A 25,308-nucleotide genomic window follows, 5' to 3' on the forward strand; every position below is an offset into this window, starting at 1 on the left:
AGATGATGTAATGGATGTGTGCCCTCAGCCCAGAGCCTAAATTAAATGCCCCTTTCCTTCTCTTCATCTCACACAGGGGTATGAGAACCATTTTGTGCACATGACCTTACTGTGGTCATGGCAGGAATAATTAACCAGAACTCTCTGCTCAGCTGGCAGACCCAGAATGTAATGATCTGGAACCATCTGAAGAATGAACCTGGAACACTGCCATCTGCAGAAACCCTAAGCATGGTTCCTATTGTTCTAGACCAAAGTGAATGCCTCCAGGTAGTCTAGAACTAGAGAGATTGGGAATCTAAGAAGGAGATTCCCTGATGACTCAGAGCCCAGAGGAGTAGATTCTAGCTGTGGCTCTGCCCTAACATGCTGTGTGATCTTGGACAAGTTCCCACCCTCTCTGAGCTTCAGTTTCCCCATCTGTAAAATCCAGACTTCGAAGGCAGTTCAGCCTGACTTCATTATAGAGAATTGCTCCTGAAGGATATTTGTCCTCTCACCCAGGGCCTGACTCTGGGTACTGATGCATGCCAGTCAAGGGCAGGGGTTGTCCTGAGTCCCCAGGCAAATAAGCCCCAAAGCACAGATAGTTTAAGTAAAATAATCCAACCAGGTCTCCCCGTGAAAAGCCCAGGATAGCTGTTTGGTTGCAAAGAAACTCAATCAGATCAGAGGGAGCAATATGTGCACACTCATAGTCACGTTCATGGTTTCATGGCTTAAAACCCACAGACTGGACTGGCAGGGACTCTTATCAGCGCTTTATAAAAAATGAAACCAAAAATCAGAGAAAGGGTTTCATCAACTTGCTTGATATTGCAGCTGGGAAGTGGCAGAACTGAATATCCTTTGGTCCCACAAATCTGTATACTATAAGCCCAATCACTATGTGTCCATGATTCCAACATCCTCTGACTCTGTAACAGTTTCTGTTCCAAATGTTGGTTACTGTCCCTAACACTGTGGTGGTTCTGTTATGTTTCCAACATTCGTTCAGTCTAAAAACGCATTCTTTTACAAATTCTCATGGAGTGTCTATGTTATGCCGGAGACATAGCAACCAACACAGCAGAGTCCCTAGACTCACAGGGCTTACCATCTGGAGGCAGAAAGGAGAAGCATGAGCCCATTATGACCCTGTGAGGTGAGAACCATGATGGAAGAGGCAGGGGATACTGCAGACCCACTTAGAGCAGGTCAGAGAAGGCCTCCTGAAGAGTTGCCCAGCTAAGCCGCACATGGAGACAGAGGTGCACATTAACCAGAGTCCTAGTTCTACAGAACTAGGTGCAAAGTCTGGAACAGGGGTAGGGGCACCTTGTCCAAGGAACCAAAGGTGGTTGCTACGTCTGGATACGAAGACACAGGAGAAATGTGAGGCAGGAGAGGTAAGCTGGGGCCAGATTACACAGGATTCTTTATATCACGCTGCTGCTGCTAAGTCGCTTCAGTCGTGTCCAACTCTGTGCGACCCCATAGACGGCAGCCCACTAGGCTCCTCTGTCCCTGGAATTCTCCAGGCAAGAACACTGGAGTGGGTGGCCATTTCCTTCTCCAGTACATGCAAGTGAAAAGTGAAAGTGAAGTCACTCAGTTATGCCCGACTGAGCCAACCAGGCTCCTCCATCCGTGGGATTTTCCAGGCAAGAGTACTGGAGTGGGTTGCCATTGCCTTCTCCTTATATCATGCTAGACAATTACAACTTCACGCTAGAAGCAATAGTCTTGGGAAGATTTTAAACCAGATAGAGACAAGATCACTATTGCATTTTAAAAGAAACCCTCTTACTGCTCCAAAGAGCTTGGTCTGGCGGGTGAGGATATGCAGGCAGGGAGACCTCAAGGTATCTCCACAGTCTAGGCAAGAAATGCCATCATCTGGACCAGGATCAGGTGATGCAAACAGAGAAGTGGATAGACTTGAGAGGCTTGGGCATGTACTGACTGTGGGGAGGAGGAAGAGGGAGGAGGAAGAGAGAGCAGGAGCCTTGGGGGAGTCACAGCTTCCTGGTTTATACAGGCAGGTGGGTGGTGGCACCTTTCACTAAGATGAGGACTCGGAGGGGCAAGTTTGAGTGAAAGCTAAATCTTTGATTCAGGCAAATGAAGTGCAAGGCCCATGGAACTCCCAAGTGGAGCCAACAAGCAAGCCAGTGGCCAGAGAGTTCTGACAAAGGCTGATATCAGAGATGCTGGCAAGAGATACAGATACACATGCCTCAACTTCGGGGAGCAGCTGAAGGCAAGGGGCAGGGGTGGGGTGAGCAGGCCCAGGAACCAAGCACAGAGTGAGAGGAGCAGGGGTTGCAGGGCAGAGACTGGGAAACAGTTACATATGGACTGAGGACCAAAGAAGAGCCAGCAAAGGAGACCAAGAGGGAAGCCAAGGAGAAACGGAGTCATCTTTGACAAATGTCAGGTGTTGAGGGCTGGTGAGCCATTGTCAGCAGCTTAGCAATAAGTAGCAAAGGGCAGTTTATGATTTTTAGAAGGAATGAATGGGAGGTGGGAAAGTGAAAACAATAGATCCAGGCTATCATTCAAGAAGTTTGATGAAAAGCAAGGAGCTCAGTAAATTCTCAGTAAATACATTTGTAAGTGAATGTATCAGAGACCAGTTTTGGAGAGAAAGTTTTGGTGATTATCATCATTATTCCTAATGGAACAGAATAGGAGGGAAAAGAAAATATCGTAGTGTACCATCTGTGGTAAGGGTAAATATTGTTTTATGAAACTGATTTTATCCATGAAGTGAAAAGTGAAGTGAAGCTGCTCAGTCCTATCTGACTCTTCGAGACCCCATGGACTGTAGCCTACAAGGCTCCTCTGTCCATGGAATTTTCCAGGCAAGAGTACTGGAGTGGGTTGCCATTTCCTTCTCCAGATTTTGTTTTTAGTCAATAGATACATAGAAAGGAAGGAAGGGAGGAAAGGAGAGAGGAAAGAAAGGATAGGAAAAGAAAGAGGAAAGAAAGGATAGGAAAAGAAAGAGAAAAATCTGAAAGCCTCTTCAAAGAACTTGTTTGCTTATGGATTAGAACGATGCTAAGGTTTTCTGAGAGTCAGTTTCTGTGGGGGTAGAATTCTGCAGCTCTGTTTGTCCTGGGACAGATGGTAATAAATTGAGCACACACTCCTTTGCACGCAATAACGTAATTATGTAACACAAGCCTTTTAACAAGTTCCCCAGAGTTCACTGGCCCTCAAGGACTAGACTAGCCAGAAAGGCTGCTGAACGGTGTGTAGATGAGCCCTCTTCCCCTGTAGAAGGCGCTGTGGCAAGGGGGTCAAGGAGACAACAGTCCTCTGACTTTATCAGGGGAAAATGGCCGGGCAGATACGTTGTTGTTAACAAGCTGTTCTTGCCCAGGTCAGCTGGTGACAAAGCCAGGCCTGGAATCCCATGTCCTGACCTCCAGTCCGGGGTTCTTTGCCTGCAGAGTGTGGTGGTAGGAGACAGTCTGTTTCTTGTCAGGAAGATTGGACAAAGGGGAAAGGTGGGGAGGGCCCAGATGATTGATAAGGATTGACAGGCTAAAAAGAGACAGAGACAGGGCCAGAGGAGGGAAGGGGGAAGGGGGGAATGACTAGTGGGGGATGGGGAGGGATGGAAGGTCTCTGGAAGCTTTGGCCCCAAGGACTGTCACCTCAGCCAACCCATAGGGCCCCATGCCCTGCAACTTGCTCCCCTTCTCTCAGAACTGTCCCTGGCTGGGCTCCCTCAGGTGCTGTAGCCCAACAGTACTGAACCACTTATTGTTCTATACTCTTCCCTCTGGCCTTTGCTCCCACAGGGGGAATGCCCTTAACTTGCTCCTTAATCCCATATTCCTAATCTCTCTAAACCCAGCAGGGTTCTCTCAAGCATCACCCTCCTGATGACACATTTCCTCATTGCTCCGACTAGAGCCTGGCCCCTCTCTGTTCTGAATGCTCTGCACAGGTTTCTATCGGCATCCAAAACTCTTTAGGACCTCAGACATGTCTTTGGGACCCACTCCAACTGTAAACTCCGGGAGCCCAGCACCAGATCTGACATGTGTCAGAGGTTCAAGAGGTGAAGATTTGTTAGATAGATGATGGATGGATGGATGGATGGAGAGTAAAGACATTAGGAAAGATGAATGGAAGGATGGTCTGGGAGAAGAGGAAGCACGCAGTTGCAGTGAAAATGCAGAGAGGTTAAAAGAACTCTTAACTGGGAGTCTAGAAACCTTTGTGTTCATTAGCTCAGTGACCTGGGACAAGCCACTCCACCTCTCTGGACCTCAGTCTCCCGCCTATACAGTGACAGAGGTGATAGGGTACAATGCCTGATATCTGATCCCCAAGGGCCCTCCACCTGCCTTGCTGGCTCCATGGTGGCAGATGCATCGCATTCTGTCTGAACACTCAGGTCCACTTGGCTCCTGGATACAGGGGTGGGGGCCAAGGTTCTGGGGTCAGAAGAAGCCTGGAAGCCAAGGTACAAAAGGGCAGCACCTGAGGTGTGGACCCAGCCTCCTGGCAGGAGACCACCTCTGGCAGCAACTCAGGAAATAATTTGTTCCTGACCTGCTACCACCACTACCACCAAACAGCAATTTGGAGGCTGAGGACTTGGCAGACTTGAACGATAGCCGTCTGCTCTTTGCAGGCCATGGTCTCCTTGCCCAAAGGATTAAACAGAGACCCAAGGCTCCAGTTGAGGGAGCCTCCTCTACTGTGTCCCCTCTCTTCACTCAAGGTCAAAGCCACCTCCCATTTTTTTCTCTGCAGTGGGAGAAAAAACCACTGTACCTGCCAAGCTTCCTACATCTCCCACTGTGTTCTCCTAGGCTATGCAATCAGGCTCCTGCCTCAGTTTCCTTGTCCAGTTTTACATGTGTTTTTCTTATGAACTAATAAATCATAATATTAGTTACCCACAGTTATCCAGTGCTCACTAGAGTAAGTCACTATTCTACACGGATTAATTCACTTAATGTTTGCAACAACGCTTGAGCTAGGGACTATTTTACAGATAAGAAAAATAAGGCAGAGAGAAGTTTCAAGAATTTGGCCAGTCTGAAGCCGGGATGCATACCTAAGCAGTTTGGCTCCAAAATCTGTGCCGTGCTAGAATGAATGAATTAACGAATAAATGAACAATCCTGTTCACGACAGAGGTATCCTCGCTGTACCATGGAAGCACAGAGGAAGGGCCTCCAATGGTAAAGTTAAGGGTTGGGAAGATCAGAGGAGGCTTCCTGGAGGAAGTGATAACCTGAGATGAATTTTGGATGATAAGAAAGAGACAGGGATAGGGCAAGGGGCACTTCCAAAGGTGGGGCAAAGACATGGAGGCAGCAAGGAATTGGCAGAATGCAGGGAACCCCAACAGCTAAAGATGCTAGGGAATCAAGTCACAGCAGGAGGCAGGGCTAGCGAGGGGGGCTGCACGGAGGCACAACCCAAGTGCTTCCAGGCTCAAAGGAAAGAAACTGGGCAATGGAAATGTCTTTGTGGAGGAGGCAGCAGAGCTTGGAAGCTAGCGAGGACTGCAGCTGGTAGATAGGCTGGGAAAGTCATTCCAGGCAGGGGACAAAGTATGGAGGTGGGAGAGTGGGAGAGAAATATTTAGGGAAGCATCTGATTTGGCAGGAAGGGAGGAATGTTCGTTGTACAGTGACTGCTGAACACCGGCAAAGCCCATGCACCAAATCTGGCCCCGCAGAGGAATGGCTGGAATTGTTTTAAAGAACCACTTGTAGGTTCTATCTGGGTGACCCTGGATGAGTCACTTCAGAGTCTCAGTTTCCACGTCTGTAAGATGGAGGTGATAAGAGACTATCCAAAGTTTTTTCTAAGAGGTTTCAAAATGAGACTATCTGTGGAAAGACATTATAAACCCTAAGGCACTCTGCCATGTCCCCCAATCCCTGTACTGAACCACCATAGGCGCTTTTAAAAAACACAACGTATGGAACTTCCCTGGTGGCCCAGTGGTCAAGAATCGGCTATCAGTGCAGGGGACACAGGTTTGATTTCCTGCTCTGGGAAGATCCCACATGCCGCAGGGCAACTAAGCCCGAGCACCACAACTACTGAACTGGTGCTCCGGAGCCCACGTGCCTCAACAACTGAAGCCCTCGCACTCTACAGCCCGCACTCTGCCACAAGAGAAGCCACCATGATGAGAAGCCTACACACCGCACGGAAGAGTAGCCCCTGCTCTCCGCAACTAGAGAAAGCCCCTGCGTCGCATCAAAGACCCAGCGCAGCCAAAAATTAAAAATAAATGAATGAATTAATTTAAAAAAACACAACAGAATCAGGAGGTTGAACTGGCATTTTTTTTTCTTCCAGCTCTTCTTTTCCATTATTTCTGCACAAGGTCTTGATGCTCTGTTAACTTTCGATCTGCCAGCTTCTGACAACTGCAAAGAAGAAAATACAGTAAGAAGAATAGCCAGAGATCCTGGAGCTTCATGGGCTTCTCTGGTGGCTTAGTTGGTAAAGAATCCGCCTGCAATGCGGGAGACCTGGGTTTGATCCCTAGGTTGAGAAGATCCCCTGGAGAAGAAAATGGCAACTCACTCCAGTATTCTTGCCTGGAAAATCCCAAGGACAGAGGAGCCTGGTATGCCGCAGTCCATGGGGTTGCAAAGAGTCGAACACAACTGAGCGACTAAGCACTAGGCACTGGAGCTTCATGGAAATATATTGGATTTGGATGCTTTTTCTGGTCAGGGCTTGACAGATTTGATAAAAGAGAAAAAAGAAAGACCTTTTAGCATTCTCAAAATGTGGGAAATAAGCAAGGTAGCCAAAGGGGCTAATGAGGCCTTTGACCTCTAATCTGGAGAGTTCTGAGAGAAAAGAGATCCTCAGCCAACACCCCATTTGAAGTATGTCTGGTCAAGAAAAGTACACAAAACCCTACAACTTACAACATATTTATATATGTATTAATCCAACTGATCTACTCCATATCCCTGTAAGGTTATTGTTCAGTCGCTCAGTCGTGTCTGACTCTTTGTGACCCCATGGACTGCAGCACGCCAGGCTTCCCTGTGCTTCACCATCTCCTGGAGATTGCTCAAACTCATGTCCATTGAGTCGGTGATGCCATCCAACCATCTCATCCTTGTCATCCCTTTCTCCTCCTGCCTAGAATCTTTCCCAGCACAGAGTCTTTTCTAAAGAGTTGGCTCTTTGCATCAGGTGGCCAAAGTATTGAAGCTTCAACTTCAACATCAGTCCTTCCAGTGAATATTCAGGGTTGATTTCCTTTAGGATTAACTGGTTTGATCTCCTTGAAGTCCAAGGGACTCTCAAGAGTCTTCTCCAACACCACAGTTCAAAAGCATCAATTCTTCAGTGCTCATCCTTCTTTATGGTCCAACTCTCACATCCATACCTGACTACTAGAAAAACCATAGTTTTGACTTTGTTGGCAAAGTAACGTCTCTGCTTTTTAATATGCTGTCTAGGTTTGTCAAAGCTTTTCTTCTAAGGAGCAAGTCTTTTAATTTCATGGCTGCAGTCACATCTGCAGTAATTTTGGAGCCTAAGGAAATAAAGTCTCATTGTTTCCACTGTTTCCCCATCTATTTGCCATGAAGTGATGGGACCAGATGCCATGATCTTTGCTTTCTGAATGTTGAGTTTTAAGCTAGCTTTTTCACTCTCCTCTTTCACCCTCATCAAGAGGCACTTTAGTTCCTGTGAGGTATGGTTTCTTATTTATTCTCATCTTACAGGTTAGGAATCTGAGGCTCAGGGGGAGAGAGTGACTAGCCCAAGGTCAATAGGTAGCCGGGGACAGAGCAATGATTTCCACCTGGGACTCTTAGGTACCAAGGCCTCCCTACAACACCACATTCTGCTTCTTGTATTGATTGTAAGGTAGTAGGAAGAGCACTAGAGTCCTAAATATTGTTCCAGCTCTGCAGAAAACATACTGTGTAACCCAAGAGAGATCTCTTACCCTCTCTGGGCCTCATCACTATCAATCTAGGGTGGTTGTTACAGGGATTAAATGATATAATAACCGTAAAAGTATCCAGCACAGTCCCTGGCATGGGATAACAGCCAAGACTGTTGCAGCAAAAACAGTAATGAGTGAACAGCCTTTTGTCCATACCAGCCAAACAGAACTGCAAGAGTTAAACAGTCTTGGTTATTCTTTAGCTGCTACTACTAACAAACAGTTGTAGCTGGACTTGTCCTTCACAAAACTAATTACTCTCTGACTCCGTATAAATTATACTCTACAGCTGGCATTCTTCTCCCCCTACACTCCCTTGTAGGATTCTGCACTTCCAAAGGAAGGAGCTCACAGTCAATAACTTCAGGGACACCAGAGCAGGTGGTTGAGCTACCTGATGCCAGCTTTTGGCTGTAAACTTGCAGAAAAAAAATTATATACAAGACTTTGATGAGGATATAAAATCTCTCCCTGTTCCCCATAGAAGCAGGGCACAGTTCTTGAGGCGCTAGCCTGCTGTGTACTCCCCTTTGCCAAATGAAGCCATTTCTCTATTTCTTCCAAACTCTGTCTCCGCACGTTTTTTATTCAGCCCTGGGTGACAGGGGGTCAAGATTTTGGCAACTATGTGACCACAAGAAGGGGAAGAGAATGGGGAAAGTGGTAGTGCATATGTGCAAAGGGTGTAGCGACAGAACAGAAGGAGGGACCAAATTCACCAGGCATTGGGTTTCTGGGGGAGGGAAATTTGGACAGAGATTTGAAGAATTCAGAGGCCCTTCCTTCCCTTCCCTCTCTCCCTCTTGTTTCATGTGACTTAGAGGACTGGAGCTTGGGATGTGTAAAAGGGGAGCGACCAGAAGTGAAAAGCTAGGATCCAGGGGAACATATTACAGGGGCCTTGAATGTGAAGCCAAGGAGTTTGACTTTTGCCATTGAAAGGTTTTAAGGGGGCAAGCATCCTGATCCATTTTGCAGATTTGCAGTTTAAAAAGGTCATTTTTACTGCAGCAGGAACAGCAGACAGGAGGAGGGGCCTGGAGGCCAAAGGACCATTGTGGGGGAAGGGGGGAGGGCTGATGGAGATGCCCAATCCAGTCTCCAGAGGCCACCTCCCACTGAGAAAAGATCAAGCAAGGGAAATGATGAATGTAGCAGTACACTGAAACTGCCACCAGCTGCCGGCCAAGGTGTGAAAGGTGGTTTGTTAGGCTTCTGTTATGAGAGAGGCCCTTTGGAGGGGCGTAGAGCCTCCAGCCTCTGTGGTTGGAGCCTGCAGACAAAGGACAGTGGGAGTTAGAGTTAGTGTTTAGCTCCATTGTCAGATGCTGAGCCTGAGCCTCATCCCAGAACTCCACCTTAAGGGAGGGGAGGATGCAAGTTCTCCAGCAAAGAGCAAAGGTTGAGGGGGAGGGGTCCTTTGAAAGATGGCTCCGTCCCCCACGGGAGGGCAGGAGATGGCCAGCAGGTGGGCTAGATGAGCAGAGGGTCAAGTGACCATTCTCCTGGCTTCTCCCCTCCCAAGCCAGCTCAGCTTTCCAGACTACACACACCATCCCTGATTAGAGACAACTTGGTTTAATAATAACGCTAATAACCCACAATGGCACTTCCTATCAGCCAGACTAAAGCCTTACTAAGATACTGTTTACTCCTCACAACAGCTCTATTACAGCTGCAGAGACTCAGAGAGGTTAGGTAACTTCCCTAAAATAACCCAGAGCTGGTAAGTGCCAGGGCTGGAACCTGAACCCTGTCCAAGCTGGGGGCCCTCACCAGACACGAACTGGCAGGTCTTTCCCACCTCCAGGCCCAGAAGAAGTAGGAGCGGGAAGGTCTCTGACCCTTCTTGACGGCCCCAGGATGCACAGAGAACCACAAGGGGATGCACAGTTGAATGTCAACAGCATCCTTATTAAGCACGACTGTGAGGAGGCTGGGTGCAGAGAGGCCTATGGTACAATTTCAAAGACAGTTGTGATGAGACGTCTGAGCTGGTGGCCTCCCAGTTCCAGAAGCTGGGATTCTAATGAGGGGAGGACAGTGAGAGGCAGAAAGGAGGGAGGGGAGCTTTCCCTGTCGCAGGCTGGTAGGACTAGGCTCCCAGCCTTCTCCCTGCACCTCCCTAACTGCCAGGGCCCCCAGGCCTCGCCATCCCAGGGGAGCAGAGTGGCCACCAGCACCACCACCACCACCACGCAACCACACAGACTAGTGCCAGTGAGGGCCTGCAAGAGCACTTTGTCCCCTGGAAAGCCGATTTGTTTTCGCTGCCCTGAGGCCCGGGCAGTGGCCTCTACTCCTTCCTCCCCATCTCCTTACTTGTCTCTCTCCTTCCCCAGGCAGACAAGCAGACACAGACTCAGAAGCCCAAGCAAAAAATTTTTAATTAAAAAAAAAAAAGCAATAAAAGGAACAAAAAGACTGGGTGTGCAAGTCTGGGCTACTGTAAAGGGAACACTGCCCAATCTCTGCACAGCAGGAAAGCTCCTGGGAGGTCCAGTGTTCAAGGCCAAAACCTCCCTCAATCCCCAGGCCATATACTTCTGGGGTGCCTGAGAACTAACACCTCCTTCAACCCCAGAGTGTCTGGGTGTGCAGGGAGACTCAAATTCAAGCCCCTCAACCAAACGCACACACACACTACTTGTAGGGAATGCATCCAACAGGCAATTTCTTCCCCCCAACTCCCAAGTGAAAAAGGTTTCTTGGATGCTTTTCTGCACTTTTTACCATAAGGAAGGGTGAGAGAGGATGGGCTGCAGAGGGAGGAATAGATTTAAACTGCTCCCTGTTTCCCTTCTTAGAAATCTAACCAGAAGTCGATGGTTCCCTCCAGGAAAAGAAAAAAGAAATTAAAAAAAAAAAAAATCTGTTTCCCTCTCTCTCCTCTCTTGCCAGCTTTTCTGCCTAAGCCTGACTGTCTCTCTGTCGATTCGTCTTTCAGCCAGTCTTTCCCTGCTTCAGATTCTTGGACTCCCTCTCACTAACGTCTTGGAACCTCTTTCACCCGTTTTAAAAAACTGGGGAACCGGGGGGATGAACTCGAGAAGAGGGAACCCTCACCACCCAATCTCTTTCTTAACAAAACATCTCTCTTTCTCTCTCTCTCTACACACACACACACACACACACACACTCCAGCGACCTCCAGATGTTCCCGACCGTGCGGCCATCTGCTGAGAAGGCTCAGGCGCTCCGGGGAAGCGGGCAGGGACCCCGGGATGCAGAAAGCTAGGAGCAAGGCCGACTAGAGTGGGCGGGAGCTGCATGCGCACTTTTGAGACGCTCCCTAGGGTGGAACCCGGGCTGGGCACGGGCTCTGCCGGCGGGCGGGGGCGCGGAGTGGGGAGCGCGCCGGGAAAGGCCAGCACTTTAGCGACACTCCCTAAGTCGCCGGGCGGCCGGCCGGAGCCGCCACTGGGCGCCGGGCGGGCGGGTGGGGGCCGGGGGGCGGGCCACGCCGCGCCGAGAAAAGCGCCGGCCGGAGGGCCCGCGGCCGGGCCGCCTGGGTGAGCGTGCCGAGGCGGCTGCGGCGCAGGCTTCCAGGTGGGTACGGGTCCCCGGGCAGAGCGGGAGTTCGCGCTGCAGGCGAAGGACCGGAGGCCCCTACCCCAGCCTCGCCGCTCCATCCGGCGGGCGAGCCGCGCTGGACGCAGGGGCGGGGCCGGGGCCCCTCAACTTTTCCCGGACCCAGGGCGTCGGCAGTGGCCGCCTGACGCTTGGGGCTCGGCCAGAGTGAGGAACCTGGACCTAGAAGGGGGGCTTCCAGGAGACAAAGGCTCTGACCCGGGGCCGTGGGCGTCGGCCGGCGCCTCTGGGGTCTTTGTGCGGACACGTGCGTTTGTGGGTCTTTGTGAATTTGGTCCGGGGACATGCATCTGCCGTGCCTTTGTGTGTCCGTGATTTGGGGACGGGGGCAAGGACCCGGGATGGGGGCCCGCGTTTGGTTGTGGGTGTGGGTGGACGCATCGTTGTGTCCGCGTACGTGGTCTGTGCCTGTCGACGTGTCTGGGTTGGGTGTCCGCGGAGTATGTGCGCGCCGAGAGCCAGACACCGCCCCAACTCCTCGCTCCCCTCAGTCCACCCGGGCCGACTTAGCTTCAAACTTTTCTCCGCGTTCCTCCTCCCCGCTGCATCCCGGGCCGGGGGGCGGGGGTGGGGGGTGGTGCACTGGCAGTCCTCCCTTCCTACACCTCAGGGATTTTTAGAGCCCAGAGGGAATGAATAGGATTGGTGGGTGGGGGGATCGGCAGCGCCTGAAGACTGATCCGAGCCAAGGCTGGGCAGAGCGTGCCGGACACCCTAGGCGAAGTGGCTGGGAGAAGAAAGGTAAGCAGCGGGTCCTGGCCCCCCGACTTGGGGGTTGAAGAGAGGAGAGGAACGGGCACCGGTGTGGCCCGCCCCACGCTTCTCGGAGAGAGTGTTTGTGACCGAGAGAGACTTGTCTGTTTGGCGGAGAGGCCAGCCCCTGGGGCCCCCCTTCCCCTCCTCCCGCGCCTCCTCTTTGAGATCCTCACTCGGTTTGCATCCCGCCCCTGGGGTGAGGGGGTTGAACCCTCCAATCCCAAAGGTGGAAAGGTGATGATGGCTCCGGGGACCTCCAGCTGGGCTGCTGGCAGTAGGAACCTTGCACACTGTAGTTTCAAATGGAACATCCACTGGCCCACAGTATGGCACTAGGCAAGTTGCTTAACCTTTCTGAGCCGCAGTCACCCTGTCCTGGATGGGGTGAAAACTCCCTCGCGAGGCAGAGCCTGCGGTGGGGATGAGCGGCGCAGCCAGGGACGGCCAGAGTGCAGTGCCCACCCACACTTGCCTGGCGGAGGAGGTGACTCAGGAGCTTCTGATCCTCCCTGCCTGCTCTACCCTTCGATAAGTCCAGACTTGCAGAGTTCAAGTCTGATCTGAGAGTGAGGGCTCAGACTGCCGGGAGCCTGCTTTTTGATCCTGGATGGCAAAGATAAACCCAACAACCCCCCTCCCTCCCCTACCCCTTGCCAGTCTTTAACCTAGAATTTTGCTAGGTCCTGCAGATGTGAAGGGTGGGTACAAGCCACTCACCTTGGAAAGAGGCAACTGTGGGCGCTTTCCTTTCCCTCTTTGGGCCTCAGTTTCCCTGCTGGAAAAGGGGTTGCTGACAGCCTCTGTCTTCCCTTCCAATTGTGGCTGACTGGTTGAGACCTTAGAACCTGGAAACACTTTGATATTTAACACTTCCATTCTGACTTGGCACTTATTTACTCTTTTGAAGAGGGAGAGGGGAGATGGCTGTGAAGTTATGTACAGATTAAGGCCTTCCTGGAGTCCCTGCAGTCCAGGAAGGCTGAAAAGCAGCAGAATGGGGAAGTGGGGGGAATACACTGGGAAAAGAGGCAGAAAGTGCCTCCCCCCTAGGGAGCTGCTCTGCATGACTCTGTGTGTCCCGAAACAGCACAGGGGTGGTCAGCATTGTGGACTGCCAGATGCAAGATTGGGGAAGAAGGGATGGACTTCACCCTGAGGCTGGGAGGGACTGCAGGGGCCACAGAAGAGGGCCTTGAATGCCAGACTTAGGAGCGGAGATCTAGGCAGTGGAGAGCTGCTGGAGGGTTTTTTAAGCTGGCATGATAGGGTGGGGTTGGTAATTCTCAGAAACTGTCCTCTGGCTTGTGGGTGGTGCTGGAGCCTGGGAAGCCAGTCTGGAGGCTTGAGTGCTCCGGCCTCTTAGAGTCAGAAGGAGATTTTCACTTATTTCATTGCTTCCTAGCTCTGTGACCTTGGGCAAGTGACTCTTCCTCTCTGATTCTCAGTCTCCTCATCTTTCAAATGAGGATAGTAATTCTGGTCTCACTGATTGTTATGGATGTTAAGTACGATGACAAACTACCTGTGCTAATAAAATGAGAAGAGGTTTGTGGCCTGTATTGCATTGTGCAGACATCTGTCGAACTGCACTAACAGTAGAAGGCAGAGCCAGTATCTACTGTGGGTCCTAAACCTTAGTTCACCACCTGGCAAAAGCCCTAAGTATCCTGCAAGCTTGGACCAACTGATACCCTCTCCTAGCAGAGGGAAGCTTTTTGCCCAGGGCATTTCTCCCATCTGGCTTATCCACTTCACATGGCCAGGTCCACGCAGGAGAGGAGCTGGACCATCAGAATTGGAGATGGCCACACGTCACAAAGTGTGTTGAACCTTGACAGGGGTGGCCCAGGAGGAGAGTGACCTTTACTGGATGAAGGGCGAGTTAGACTGGGAAAACCTCACAGAGGAGGTGACTTTTGAATCAAATGAGTGAGAATTTGTATGGAGGACAAAGAAAAGGGTGTCTCTGTCATCTTCACTGAAGGGGACAGCCTGTGCAAAGACATGGGGCCCAAGGAGAAAGACAGGCCCCCAGACAGGCAAACTCTCTTGGCAGGAGAGGCTTTAAAGTAGGAGCGGTGGTGCAGTCCTGGTCTGTCTGGATGGCATTCTGGTGCCCAGCAAGGCTGGCAGTTGGAGGCAGAGGGCCAGGAATGAGGCTGTTGCAGCAGTTCTGGCCAGGAGGCCTCCTGAACCCGACCGGGGCAAGGCCCAGGGGAGAGGGAGGGGAGGACTGTGAGCCACCCACCCAGGGGTGGCTGCCAAGTCTCAGGTCGTCATTCTGTCACCGGTGACACACCTGCTTCAGCCTCCTCCAGCCTCTGCAGTATTTCCACACTCCCTTATCAGCTCGCTGGCAGAGCACTTGTAGCCCAAGTGAAGCCCTGGAGGGTGCACTGAGAATCCAGGAAGAGCCCACGTTGGAGTCTTCTCTGTCCTCTGCCCCTGCCTCGCTCTCAGATCTGCTCGTGTCACTGCTCCTTTTTCTTTCCTGGTCTCTGAAATTACGCTCTGGTCAGGGGTGGGGCAGGAACCCACATGCAGTGAGCGCCAGTGTGTGCCAGGCCTGGAGCTCAGTCTTCCTTTACCTCCTGTAATCCTCAGTGACCTTGTGGGAACAGCACCAGGTTTCTCACCAGGTTGCAGATGAAGACTCGGCAGGGAGAGGACACACAGGCCTCCTAGCAGGTGAGGTTTGGTGGGGTGGAGCCCAGTGTGCCTGACTGCAAAAGCCATTTCCTCTGCCCCATACTGCCTTCCCGTGTGTCTACACATGCCTCAGACCAAAGGGAACTTGCCAAGCTTCAGAATGGAGAAAATAGTATTGGGAGCCTTGTCCATTTCTCTGTAGATTATTCTCCAGGGATGATATCATGGAGGAGCGTAGGCACCAGGTGTCAGAACACCTGGATCCTGAGTCCAGCCTCTGACCTCACTGTCTCTGTGACTCTGGGCAGATCACCGAACCTCTCTGGGTCTCTAGGCAGGTGTACAATAGATACCATGCCATCCAACCTGCTGATCTTGTAGGGTAACTGAGCAGATGAGAGTTGAGGAGGCAGTGGAAAGACTGAGAGGTGTCCTTTGATGAGGCGGCAATATTCTAAATGCCTGGTGTATCTTCATATAGTACCTGCTCTGTGCCAGGCCTAGCAGTCAGCTTCCAAGACCTAAAAGTGAATCTAACCCCATGCCTGCCCACAGGAGCACAAATAGGTAAATGTAATTATAGTCCAGCACAATCCACATGTGCCCATTTGTAAGGTGAGGCACAGCCGTATAAGGAGCATTGGATTTGGTTTGAGACTGGTTCCTATTCTGCCCCACTCAATGTCAGTCTTCTTGTCTGCAGAACAGGGACAGTAGTCCCCATGGTCAAGGGTGGTGGGGAGGCAGGAAGGAGCCACTGCTGTAGAAGTGTGTGGTGAGCTGATGTGTTTGCACAGATGTGTGGCGTTAGTGCCTCTGTTGGGAGAGCCAACCCTCAAGGCTCCGGGAGTTTGGCCCTAGGCATTCTCTTTGCCTTGCGTTTCCAGAACTGACTTAAGCAGTTGGGGGCCAGGACACTGATGGAATTTCCACCTGGGGATTTCATTGGCATCAACTTGCGTGAGCTCACGATGAAGGGTGGGACGTGACTCAGCACTGAGCAGCCAGTGGAGACAAAACCCATCTTGGGTGGATGCTCGGTCCCCTGCCCAGCTCGTCCCTTTACCAGGGGCTTCCCCTTAAAGACATGGTGAGGAGCTGGCAAATCTGTGGGCCATAGATGCTGGGGTGCAGGTGAGTGGGACCAGGAGGACACGAGCTGGAACCCCTAGCCCCAGATAGGCCTCAGAGGAGAAAGGAGATGGGGGCCTTGCCAGCAGACACCAGCATGGTGACCAGAGGCTGTTAGCACAAGTAGTCAAAGACCCGTCGGGTGCCTGGCACCTCTTTGGGTAGTTGGGTGGGGAGGAAAAGAACAACAAATAACATGGTCATGGCTTTCAGAAAGCTTAATAAATCGTCACAGTCCTTGTCTACTATGCATTCGGCACTCAGCTTGTAGGAGTTGCACCAAATGTTCCACTCGCTGTCCCCTAATGCTTCCACCAACGCTGTGTTGTCACCCGTGTGGAGGACACTGAGCCTCAGCAAGGTTGAGACGTGCTCGAGGCCAGTAGGTACAGAGCTGAATCCACAGCCAGCTCTGTGTCCCACGGTTGACTCTTAATTTCTGGGCCCTCCATTCATCCAGCAAGTTTGCCATGCCTGCCAGGCCTGGCTCCGGCCCCAGCTGGGGGAAGGGTTAACAGGTGAAGAAGGCAGGGTCACCGCCCCAAGATGCTTCACACTTCAAGTCAGGAAACAGGCAGGTCAGTAAAGGCAGAGAATTTACCTAGTGTGCGTCTGAAGGTGTGTTGACAGTACGGAGCCAGAGGCCCCGCGAAGCCAGGAAAGGAGGGGGAGTGGCCCAGGGGCCTGAATGGACAGAACGGGCTTTGTTCCACTGGCAGGGCTGGGGCAGGCCTGGGGGATGCGGCTGTCCTGGCAGTAGTGTGAAGCATCCAAACCCAGGCCCCAGGTCCTGCTGTGCTGTTTCCTTGCCATCACAGTCCCTCTCTGGGCCTCAGTTACCTGTGATCTCGGAGGGGCCTTCCAGCTCTTCCAGTCCTGGAATCCTCTTGAGTTTGGGGAAGTGTGCACTAATTCAGAGGCCACCACCGTAGGTTCAGATCAAGATGGGACTTTCAACCCGAGGGAGGACCATGGGGGCAGATCTGCACAGAGGTGCAGATACCTGTGTGCCAGAGAGAACTTGGTTTCTGTAGGTAAAGCGGAAGTCAGGAGGTTTTTAAGAAGGGGCATGATCTAGCCAGAGCTGCTTGAGAGGCTCTCCTAGCGGAGTCCGCAGTGGGGAGACCTGCCTGGGGACCTCTTAGGGTCCCACCACTGACACTGTAACTTTCCTTAGCATCCCGATGCACCCATCAAGGAATCACTCATGGCCCCTGCCCAGCGGACCTCATGCCGCTAAGCCTTTGTCCGGCTGCCCTTATGTTCTGTAACCTGGCTCATCAGTAGATGACTTTGATCTGCAGGTTAGGATTTGGAGAGAAAGTGAAGTATCCTCTCTTGGCGTTCCATGGTGAATACCTGCCTGCCTTTCCCTTTCTCCCGAGCGTAGATCACAGGGTCTCGAGAGAAGGAAGGAGGCAGAGTCAGTTCTACAAGACAAGAAAACTGAGGCTCCAAGAAAGAAGACTCTCAAGTTCACACAGTTAGTAGCAGGGCTGGCACTAGAGTCCTGGTCTCCTGGATCTAAAGCAGGTGCTAGATCTTGATATGAGTTGGTATCCTGTCCCCATTGCTGGTCTGTAAGCCTCATGGGGACAGAGGCCCTGGGATCTCCTGCCCTGACCCCAGCATGCACCTCACAGGGCCTAACAGACCGCCTTGCCCTCAGCAATTTAGTGCTGTGGTTGATTGTGTCTGCAGTGGATATGGGTAGAGGTGGAATGAAAAGGCACAGTCTTTGAATTATATGGCTTCCACCCCCTTGGGGCCTCATTTCTTTACAGGGATGTTGGTCTTCTGAGTCTCTTCACAGCCATCTTCTCTGCAGCTGATGGAACCATCATTAGTATCCCAGATTCACAGCTGAAGGTCCAGAGAGGTTAAGTGACTTGCTCAGTTCTACTGCAAGTTGATGTCGAGAGTCTTCTCAGTCTCTGTGCGGGCCTTACCTCTCCCTGGAGCTGAGGCTAGTGGTTTTTGTGAAGAGGAACTCACATTAGTCATCCCTTCCCAGACGCAGCAGCCCTGTTGAGAAACAGCATAGCTTGGTTTCCCAGGAAGAACTGCTTTCCTGGAGGGCAGTAGTAAGACCTTTGTCATGTTTGATAGTGTCTGCTGGAGGAAGAGAAATCCCCTCCCCAGCCACTCCCTGTCTGGTGAGGAGGGCCGGGGAGCCCCCACTGGACCCTCCCCCATGTGGGGAACCATGCTCAGGTGCCCCCCCTGCCAGTACGTTTCATCCTCTTGACAGGCCTGTGAAATGGCTATTAACACCTGTATTTGACACATGAGGAGGATGAGGCTTGGAGATTGTGGCTAGCCAAGGTCAGAGAAAGCAGAGATGGCCATGAGACAGTCCTGAGTCTTCATTACTCAGTCTGTTTTATATCTATATATATATAGTTACTATAAGAGAGGAAATAAGAGGGGGAAAAGGAGATTAAGACATGGTGAAACCACCCAAAGTTCTGCCATCTAAAGGAAGACCACTACAGGGTTGACAGATTTTCTTCTAGACTTTCTAAAATTACCGTTTAGGTTAGTCTTTTTTTAAATGTATAGCTATAATTTTCTTAGCATACAATTTACCCTTATGATCCTTAGCATTATGGCATCAGCCCCCTCCTACATGAGGTTGCAGACTCTTCTGAGCACTATTTTTATTGACTCCATAAGATCCCTAGGAGAGTTCCACAGGCATCTTGAGGGGACTGGGAAGCACTGGGCCTGGAATCAGAAGGTCAGAGCCTGAGCATCAGCTGCCGTCACCTCACTGGCGACCCAGGGACAAGATGAGGGACCTCAGCTTTCTCATCTAGAAAGTGAGGGATTGCACGCCCTGCTCTGCAGCCCTCACAGCTCAAATAAGCAAAGGTCTTTTGGAAAATATCAAGGGCTGTGCCCTTGGCAGGGGTTTTCCTTATCTTCCCTCAGTTTCCTCCTGGGAAAGTTCTACCCTGCCTTTGGCTCCTGGGCCTTTTGCTCTAAGCAGCAAAACCAGACCTCAGCATCTCTGAGTCACTCACACAAAGGCACTCCTCACGTTACCCAAAAGGGGACATGACCTCTGAGCAGAGCAGGGGTACCAACCCTCAAAGACCACTAGCCCACGTCTCTGCCTTTGCCCCCTGCTGGCTCCAGAGTTGAGAGACCTTCCAGAGATTTCTCTCTCCTTTTTTTCTTCTCCCAGGGAAAGATAAGGAAAACCCCTACCAAGGGCACAGCCCTTGATATTTTCCAAAAGACCTTTGCTTACTTGAGCTTGTGAGGGCTGCAGAGCAGGGTATGTAATCCCTCACTTTCCAGATGAGAAAGCTGAGGTCCCTCATCTTGTCCCTGGGTCCCCAGTGAGGTGATAGCAGCTGATGCTCAGGCTCTGACCTTCTGATTCCAGGCCCAGCACTTCCCAGTCCCAGCTGCATGGGACAACCCTGAGAGACCTCTGGGCTCTGCTGTGACCTCAGGAACACCCAAGAGCCACTGAGTATTAGGAAGCTGGGTACTGACGGTCACAGCAGCCGACAGTAGCTGGAGCCTGGCCCTGGGACCCTGGACGCTTAGCTCTTTTCCCAGCAACACATAGAAGTGCACATTCCCCCTGAACCTAGCCGGTTACGAGGTTACAAAGGCCTGAGTTCGCTTGCTGGTCTCTGGCGCCTTCCCTTGCCATCCTCAGTTTCCTCTACTGTAACACGGACATAAGAATGACCTCCTGGAGTGACCGAGAATGGCGTAAGGGGACATGTGACTGGCACGTGGTGGGGACAGGCTCAGTCACTGTCAGCACTTTCCACTCTGTCCAGGCCTGGCCCAGAATGGGGGCCCATGGAGAGTGTCCGCAGTGCAGGGCTGAGCAGGGACCTTGTCTGGGGTGTCCTGGAAGCATCAAAAACAGTTTTCCAGGCGGGTCTCCATCCACACTCCTGCCCCTCTGTGGCCCGGTGATGACCTCCCAGCACAGGTGCACAGCGCTTCACAGTTGGCATTGCTCTGCATGTGACTTGCATCAGTGTGTATGAGGCAGGCAGGAATTACTGCCTTGTGGTACAGAGGACAAAGCCTAGGGCTGGAGAGGCCCCTCGTCAGGGGGGTAGGGGAGCACTGAGCTGAGTTACATAAGCAGGAGCTCATGAGGGGCTGTTTGGCACTTGAGAGGCACATTGTATAATCACCTTTGGGAACGAAGGGTAATCTTAGGCCTTTTTGTGTGCATTTGGTGTTTGTTTAAACCCCAGGAAGGGGTGGGTATGAGCAGATCAGCTTAGCAGGGAAGGTGAGGCCCTAGGTAGTAATGAACTCCTGCTGTGAGAAGCTCACCCCGGGAACAAAAGGGGTGTGAAGCAACTGAATATTTTCCTTTTGGTTCCAGACATTGGAACACTCTGTCCAGCCTCAACTGGGACCGAGCCCAGGATGCACCTGGGCTGGGTTTAATCCTCAAATTGGACTCCACAAAAGAAAGGGGTGGGAGAGGAAGGGCCTGCAGAGGGAGGCCAGGGAGAAGCGCCCAAGTGCAGATCAAGTGGCTGCCCCTTTAAAGTTTCATGTAGAACTGGTAATGCGATCCTGCTGCTCCCCCATCCACCCTCCCCCCAGCCCACCCCTCCCTAAAGGCCAGGGGGAGGAAGGTTGGGGGGAAGACGTGGCAGGGGTGCAGAGCGGAGAGCTGGGCCACTCCAGCCGAAGGATCTGCTGGCGTGAGGCTTGGTGTCTTCTGCTCTTCTAGCAGGAGAGGGTGACCACAGACTGTCCAGTTAGCAGCTTTCTTTCACTGCTCAGCCTTCTCTCTCATCCTCCAGGGAGCTGCAGATGTGTGGGGGGATGAGTGTTGAGGGTGGCAGTGTAGAGGTGGTGCTTGGCATCAATGGCAGCTGCTGTTAGAGTTATCCAGGGAGAGACAGTGAAGCCAGGAGAGGGGCAGTGGCTTGCATTGTAGCCCCCGTCGGTGGGAAGAGCCCCTCTTGGATCGCATCTCTCCTGCCAGTCACGGAGGCAGTAGAGGAAAGTAGAATTAGGACTGAGCAGGCCTGGGTTCTAATCCTGCCCTGCTTTTTACATACGGGTTTTGGGTAAAACCCTTTTTGTCTCTGAGCCTCTGTTTATTTATCTGTATAATGGGGGACACAGCCCAGCTGCCTGCCGTGGGTTAAAGGAAGGGCCAGAAAAGTGTAATCACTGACAGCTTGGGGGTCAAGGTGGGCAAGGGGAAGGGACTCAGCAGAGTGGTCCCCGGGGCCCATCTGGAAGTCTAGATGCAGGGTCCCCTGTTGGAATGAAGGATCCTGCCCCTAGAGGCCAGGCCAGGGGAGAGGGCTTATGACAACCCAGCCATTGTTACCCACAAAAGGAGTGAGGAGGGGACAGTTGCTACAGGCCCCCCTTGCAGGAGAGGCCTTGGTTTGGGAAGCTGGAGCAGGAGTCTCAGGCACAGCTCAGCACGACAGTGAGCCATGCCCCTGGGAGCACCGTTCAGTTCCGCTCCCACTCACATGTGGCCATGCATGGCTTTCTGAACCTGAGTCTCAGTTTCCTCTTCGTGAAGTGCTGACAAGATTGCTGCCGTGCGGCTTCTGTGGCTGTGAGGGCTGAGTGAGGCCGTGCAGAGAGCCAGCGAGCACAGCACCGAGCCCGCAGCACAGGCTCTGCAGAGGTGAGGGGAGCACTCCCCAAAAGCACCTGCCCTTCACATCCCACGGCAGGACGGTGAACATGCACGGAAGACTCAGGCTCCCACCTTCACTCCAGAACAGGCCCACTCTCACCTGCCAATCTTATTCAAGAAAGGGTTCACATACTTCCAGTTTAAGACCCAGCTATCTAGCCTAACTCGCCATATCATACAGATGGGGAGACTGAGGCCAGAGAGGAACAGGGACTAGGAATTATTTGAGGAAGGGGTATTCAGGGAAAGCATCTAGGGGCACTGAGGGGCATGTGGCAATTTTCATCTGTGCCTACACATGTTGGCCGGGGTCTTCCAGGTTGGGCGAGAACCATCTGGAATGGGGTGCGTGCGTGCTTATGGTCAGTTCAGTTGTGTCCGACTCCTTGTGACCCTTTGGACTGTAACCCTCCAGGCTCCTCTGTCCATGGGATTCTCCAGGCAAGAATAGTGGAGTTGGTTGCTATTCCCTTCTCCAGGGGATTCCCCACCTAGGGATCGCTCCTGCATCTCTTATGTCTCCTGCATTGGCAGGCAGGTTCTTTACCACTAGTGCTACCTGGGAAGCCCCTGGAACGGGGTACCCACTGCCAACCCTCACCTGTGGCTCTCTTTCTAGCCCCACCATGCCGTGGCCCCTGCTGCCGCTCCTGCTGCTGCTGCTGCTGGCCGCAAGCGGGGCCCAGACCACTCGGCCCTGCTTCCCCGGGTGCCAGTGCGAGGTGGAGACCTTCGGCCTCTTTGACAGCTTCAGCCTGACACGGGTGGGCTGCAGCGGCCTGGGCCCCCACATTGTGCCCGTGCCCATCCCCCTGGACACAGCCCACCTGGACCTGTCCTCAAATCGGCTGGAGACGGTGAACGAGTCCGTGTTGGCAGGGCCGGGCTACACCACGCTGTCTGGCCTGGATCTCAGCTACAACCTGCTCACCAGCCTCTCGCCCACGGCCTTCTCCCGCCTCCGCTACCTGGAGTCGCTCGACCTCAGCCACAATGGCCTGGCCGCCCTGCCCACCGGGAGCTTCACCAGCTCGCCCCTGAGCGACGTGAACCTGAGCCACAACCGGCTCCGCGAGGTCTCCGTGTCCGCCTTCGCCACCCACAGCCAGGGCAGGGCGCTGCACGTGGACCTCTCCCACAACCTCCTCCAGCGCCTGCTGCCCCATTCCTCGAGGGCTGGCCAGCCGGCGCCCACCATTCAGAGCCTCAACCTGGCCTGGAACCGGCTCCGCGCTGTGCCCGACCTCCGGGGCCTGCCCCTGCGCTACCTGAGCCTGGATGGGAACCCACTGGCAGCCATCGGCCCCGGCGCCTTTGAGGGGCTGGCGGGCCTCACTCATCTGTCGCTGGGCAGCCTGCAGGGTCTCCCCATGCTGGCGCCCCACAGCTTCCACGAGCTGCAGGGCCTGCAGGTCCTGGACTTGTCCAGCAACCCCAGGCTCCAGTGGGCAGGACCTGAGGTGTTCTCAGGCCTGGGCTCCCTGCAGGAGCTGGACCTGTCGGGCACAGGCCTGGTGCCCCTGCCCGAGAAGCTGCTCATCCACCTCCCCGCACTGCAGAGCATCAGCGTGGGCCAGGGCGTGCAGTGCCGGCGCCTGGTGCGGGAGGGCACCTACCCACGGCAGCCTGGCTTCACCCCCAAGGTGGCCCTGCACTGCATAGACACCCAGGAGTTAGCCGCCAGGGACTCCAATACCTTGTGACGAATGGTGCAGCCTGGGGCCATGGAACAGACTGTGTCCTGAGTTTCCTCAGGTCCTGGGTAATTTATATTTTAATGTGCCAATGCCCACAGGGACTCTCCATTCCTGTGTGGCAGCATCATTGAAAGAGAGGCTTTGAACCTGGGACCCACACCCAGGAGCAAAGTCTTGTCCTTTGTCTGTGTTGCTCCCCGGACCATAAGCCGAGGGTCTTCGATGCCAAACCAGACAGCAGCCCCCTGCTGTCCTTCCCCACTTGTCCCCAAAGTGCCTTCCCTGAGGCCTGGACCAACCTGACCTGTGACAGGAGGTGAGTGGGAGGGAGGTCCAGCCGCTCGGATGTGGGTTCTTCTATGGCATAAATCTCTCTTTGTTCTGGCCACGTGAGGCCTACCTCATTCTTTTTTCTTCCCCTAGAACTCTGGATAGGACTTCAGTTATAAAAAGGATGGGAGAAAAATGTCAAGCCCACTTCCTCATGTGACAGATAGAGAAACTGAGGCCTAGAGAAGGAAAAATGGTGTTCAGAGGTCTCACAGCAGCAGAGGCATGAGTGAATCAGTGTCTGGCCTGCCTGCCCACAGGGCCCATTTGCACTTTTCTCTCCTCTAAATCATGCCCCCCTCCCCTTTCTGGGCTCCCCCTTGCTTCCAAGACACATCCTCCCATTTGTGCCCTTTCCCTGTCATCCCCAGGAGGGCAGGCCAGGGCCTCAAGGGTGGCACTCTGGGCCCGGTAACTAGCTGTGGCACAGGCTACAGTTCACCTCAGAGCCTCTGGAAGCCTCAGGGGTGCCAGTCCCAGTTTCCCACTTGGGTGGCATCCCCCAGCGTCCAGAATGGAAATGTGCTCCTTGACCCCTGAGGTACTGCCTCTAGCTGGTTCCTTAGGAGTTGATGCAGTCCTGGAGCCCCACCAGCTCCGAGGGGCCTCCTGGAGTCAGCCCCTACTGGCCTTGTGCCCGACAGCCCAGCTCAGCCTACTCCGAACGCAGCCAAGGAGGCAGGGTAGCCCCCACCCATGTTTATGCTTCCCCACCAGGGTGGCATCTCAGCTTCCCAGCCCTGGGCTCTTTCCTTAGTATCAGTTTCATAAAAGTTGTTGCCTTTTTAATGGACTGTCACTTAGGACCACCCCCCCCCCATCCAGGTCCCTGCTGGCAGGGGATTGGAAATACGTCATTTGTAAAAGAAGGAAGACATTGCATTTGTTCACTTTTGTAACCCTGTGTCCTGGGGATGAGCTGGAGAGGAGGTGTTGGGTAGAAGCCAGCCATATGTCGCCACGTGGGCATCCATGGGGCCGGTCCCTCAGAGACGCCTACAGGACAATGAGAGCTCTGTCCTCCCCCACAAGCCCCACCCAACATCTTGGTTTAATAAACACTACAAAGAGTCTTCCTCTTGCCATCATTTGACCAGTATCCATTGACATTCCCCAGACGGGTCTCTGGGGCCACAAGGATGAATCAAGACAAGCTTGTTCCCTCTGAAAAGCCCAATAACCTCCTAGGATTAGGGGAGTGAGGGAGGGAGTTCCTTGGGGTGGAACCTTTCGGTGCAACTTACACCCTCGACCTTCCTTACCTCTCTTCCTGCCTCCCCAGCTCCAGCTGTCAGGCCCTTGCATGCCTCTGCCTTTGCTCAGGCTGTTATTCTGGGACCAGGCCCTTGCCCCCCTACCCCAGCTTCTCTGCTCCTTCCCAGCCTAATAGACCCAGTTTCTGCCTCATCTCCTTAGAAGCTTTCCCCAAGGTCTCCACCATCCCTCCTGCTAAGCCCCAACAGTACTGTGTTCCTTCCTGGCATCTGAATACTGTGGTACCCTCTCCTGTTCACACACTTTCTGTGACAGGGAACCCACTT

The 25,308-nt window shown here is 52.9% G+C and overlaps 2 protein-coding genes across 3 annotated transcripts; one reads left to right on the plus strand and one right to left on the minus strand.

Moving 5' to 3' along the window:
• Positions 1 to 6,249: 6,249 nt before the first annotated feature.
• Positions 6,250 to 11,842, minus strand: LOC133226888 (basic proline-rich protein-like). Its single transcript, XM_061380934.1, has 2 exons — positions 11,100 to 11,842; positions 6,250 to 6,398 (listed from the first exon to the last, which is right to left on the minus strand). The coding sequence occupies exons 1-2, from the start codon at positions 11,581 to 11,583 to the stop codon at positions 6,370 to 6,372; spliced, it is 513 nt and encodes a 170-aa protein (XP_061236918.1). The 5' UTR covers positions 11,584 to 11,842; the 3' UTR covers positions 6,250 to 6,369.
• A 304-nt stretch (positions 11,843 to 12,146) lies between these two features.
• On the plus strand, positions 12,147 to 24,840 carry TSKU (tsukushi, small leucine rich proteoglycan). Of its 2 annotated transcripts, none has more exons than XM_061380933.1 (2): positions 12,147 to 12,283; positions 22,360 to 24,840. In XM_061380933.1, the coding sequence occupies exon 2, from the start codon at positions 22,367 to 22,369 to the stop codon at positions 23,441 to 23,443; it is 1,077 nt and encodes a 358-aa protein (XP_061236917.1). In that variant the 5' UTR covers positions 12,147 to 12,283; positions 22,360 to 22,366; the 3' UTR covers positions 23,444 to 24,840. The 2 variants fall into 2 exon arrangements, with proteins under 2 accessions (XP_061236917.1, XP_061236916.1); XM_061380932.1 differs by lacking the exon at positions 12,147 to 12,283 and adding an exon at positions 14,897 to 14,986.
• Positions 24,841 to 25,308: the final 468 nt, after the last annotated feature.

The sequence above is a fragment of the Bos javanicus genome, chromosome 15 (genome assembly GCF_032452875.1).
Source record: "Bos javanicus breed banteng chromosome 15, ARS-OSU_banteng_1.0, whole genome shotgun sequence".
In the NCBI taxonomy this organism is placed as follows: Eukaryota; Metazoa; Chordata; class Mammalia; order Artiodactyla; family Bovidae; genus Bos; species Bos javanicus.

Bases quoted from the DNA above. Each gene is read 5' to 3' on its own strand.
- TSKU (XM_061380933.1), top strand. From the start codon at position 22,367: ATGCCGTGGCCCCTGCTGCCGCTCCTGCTGCTGCTGCTGCTGGCCGCA.
- LOC133226888 (XM_061380934.1), bottom strand. From the start codon at position 11,583: ATGGAGCGGCGAGGCTGGGGTAGGGGCCTCCGGTCCTTCGCCTGCAGC. The intron at 6,399-11,099 runs GTCGCTGGAGTG...TCTTCTTTGCAG, and splicing joins ACGGTCGGGAACATCTGGAG to TTGTCAGAAGCTGGCAGATC.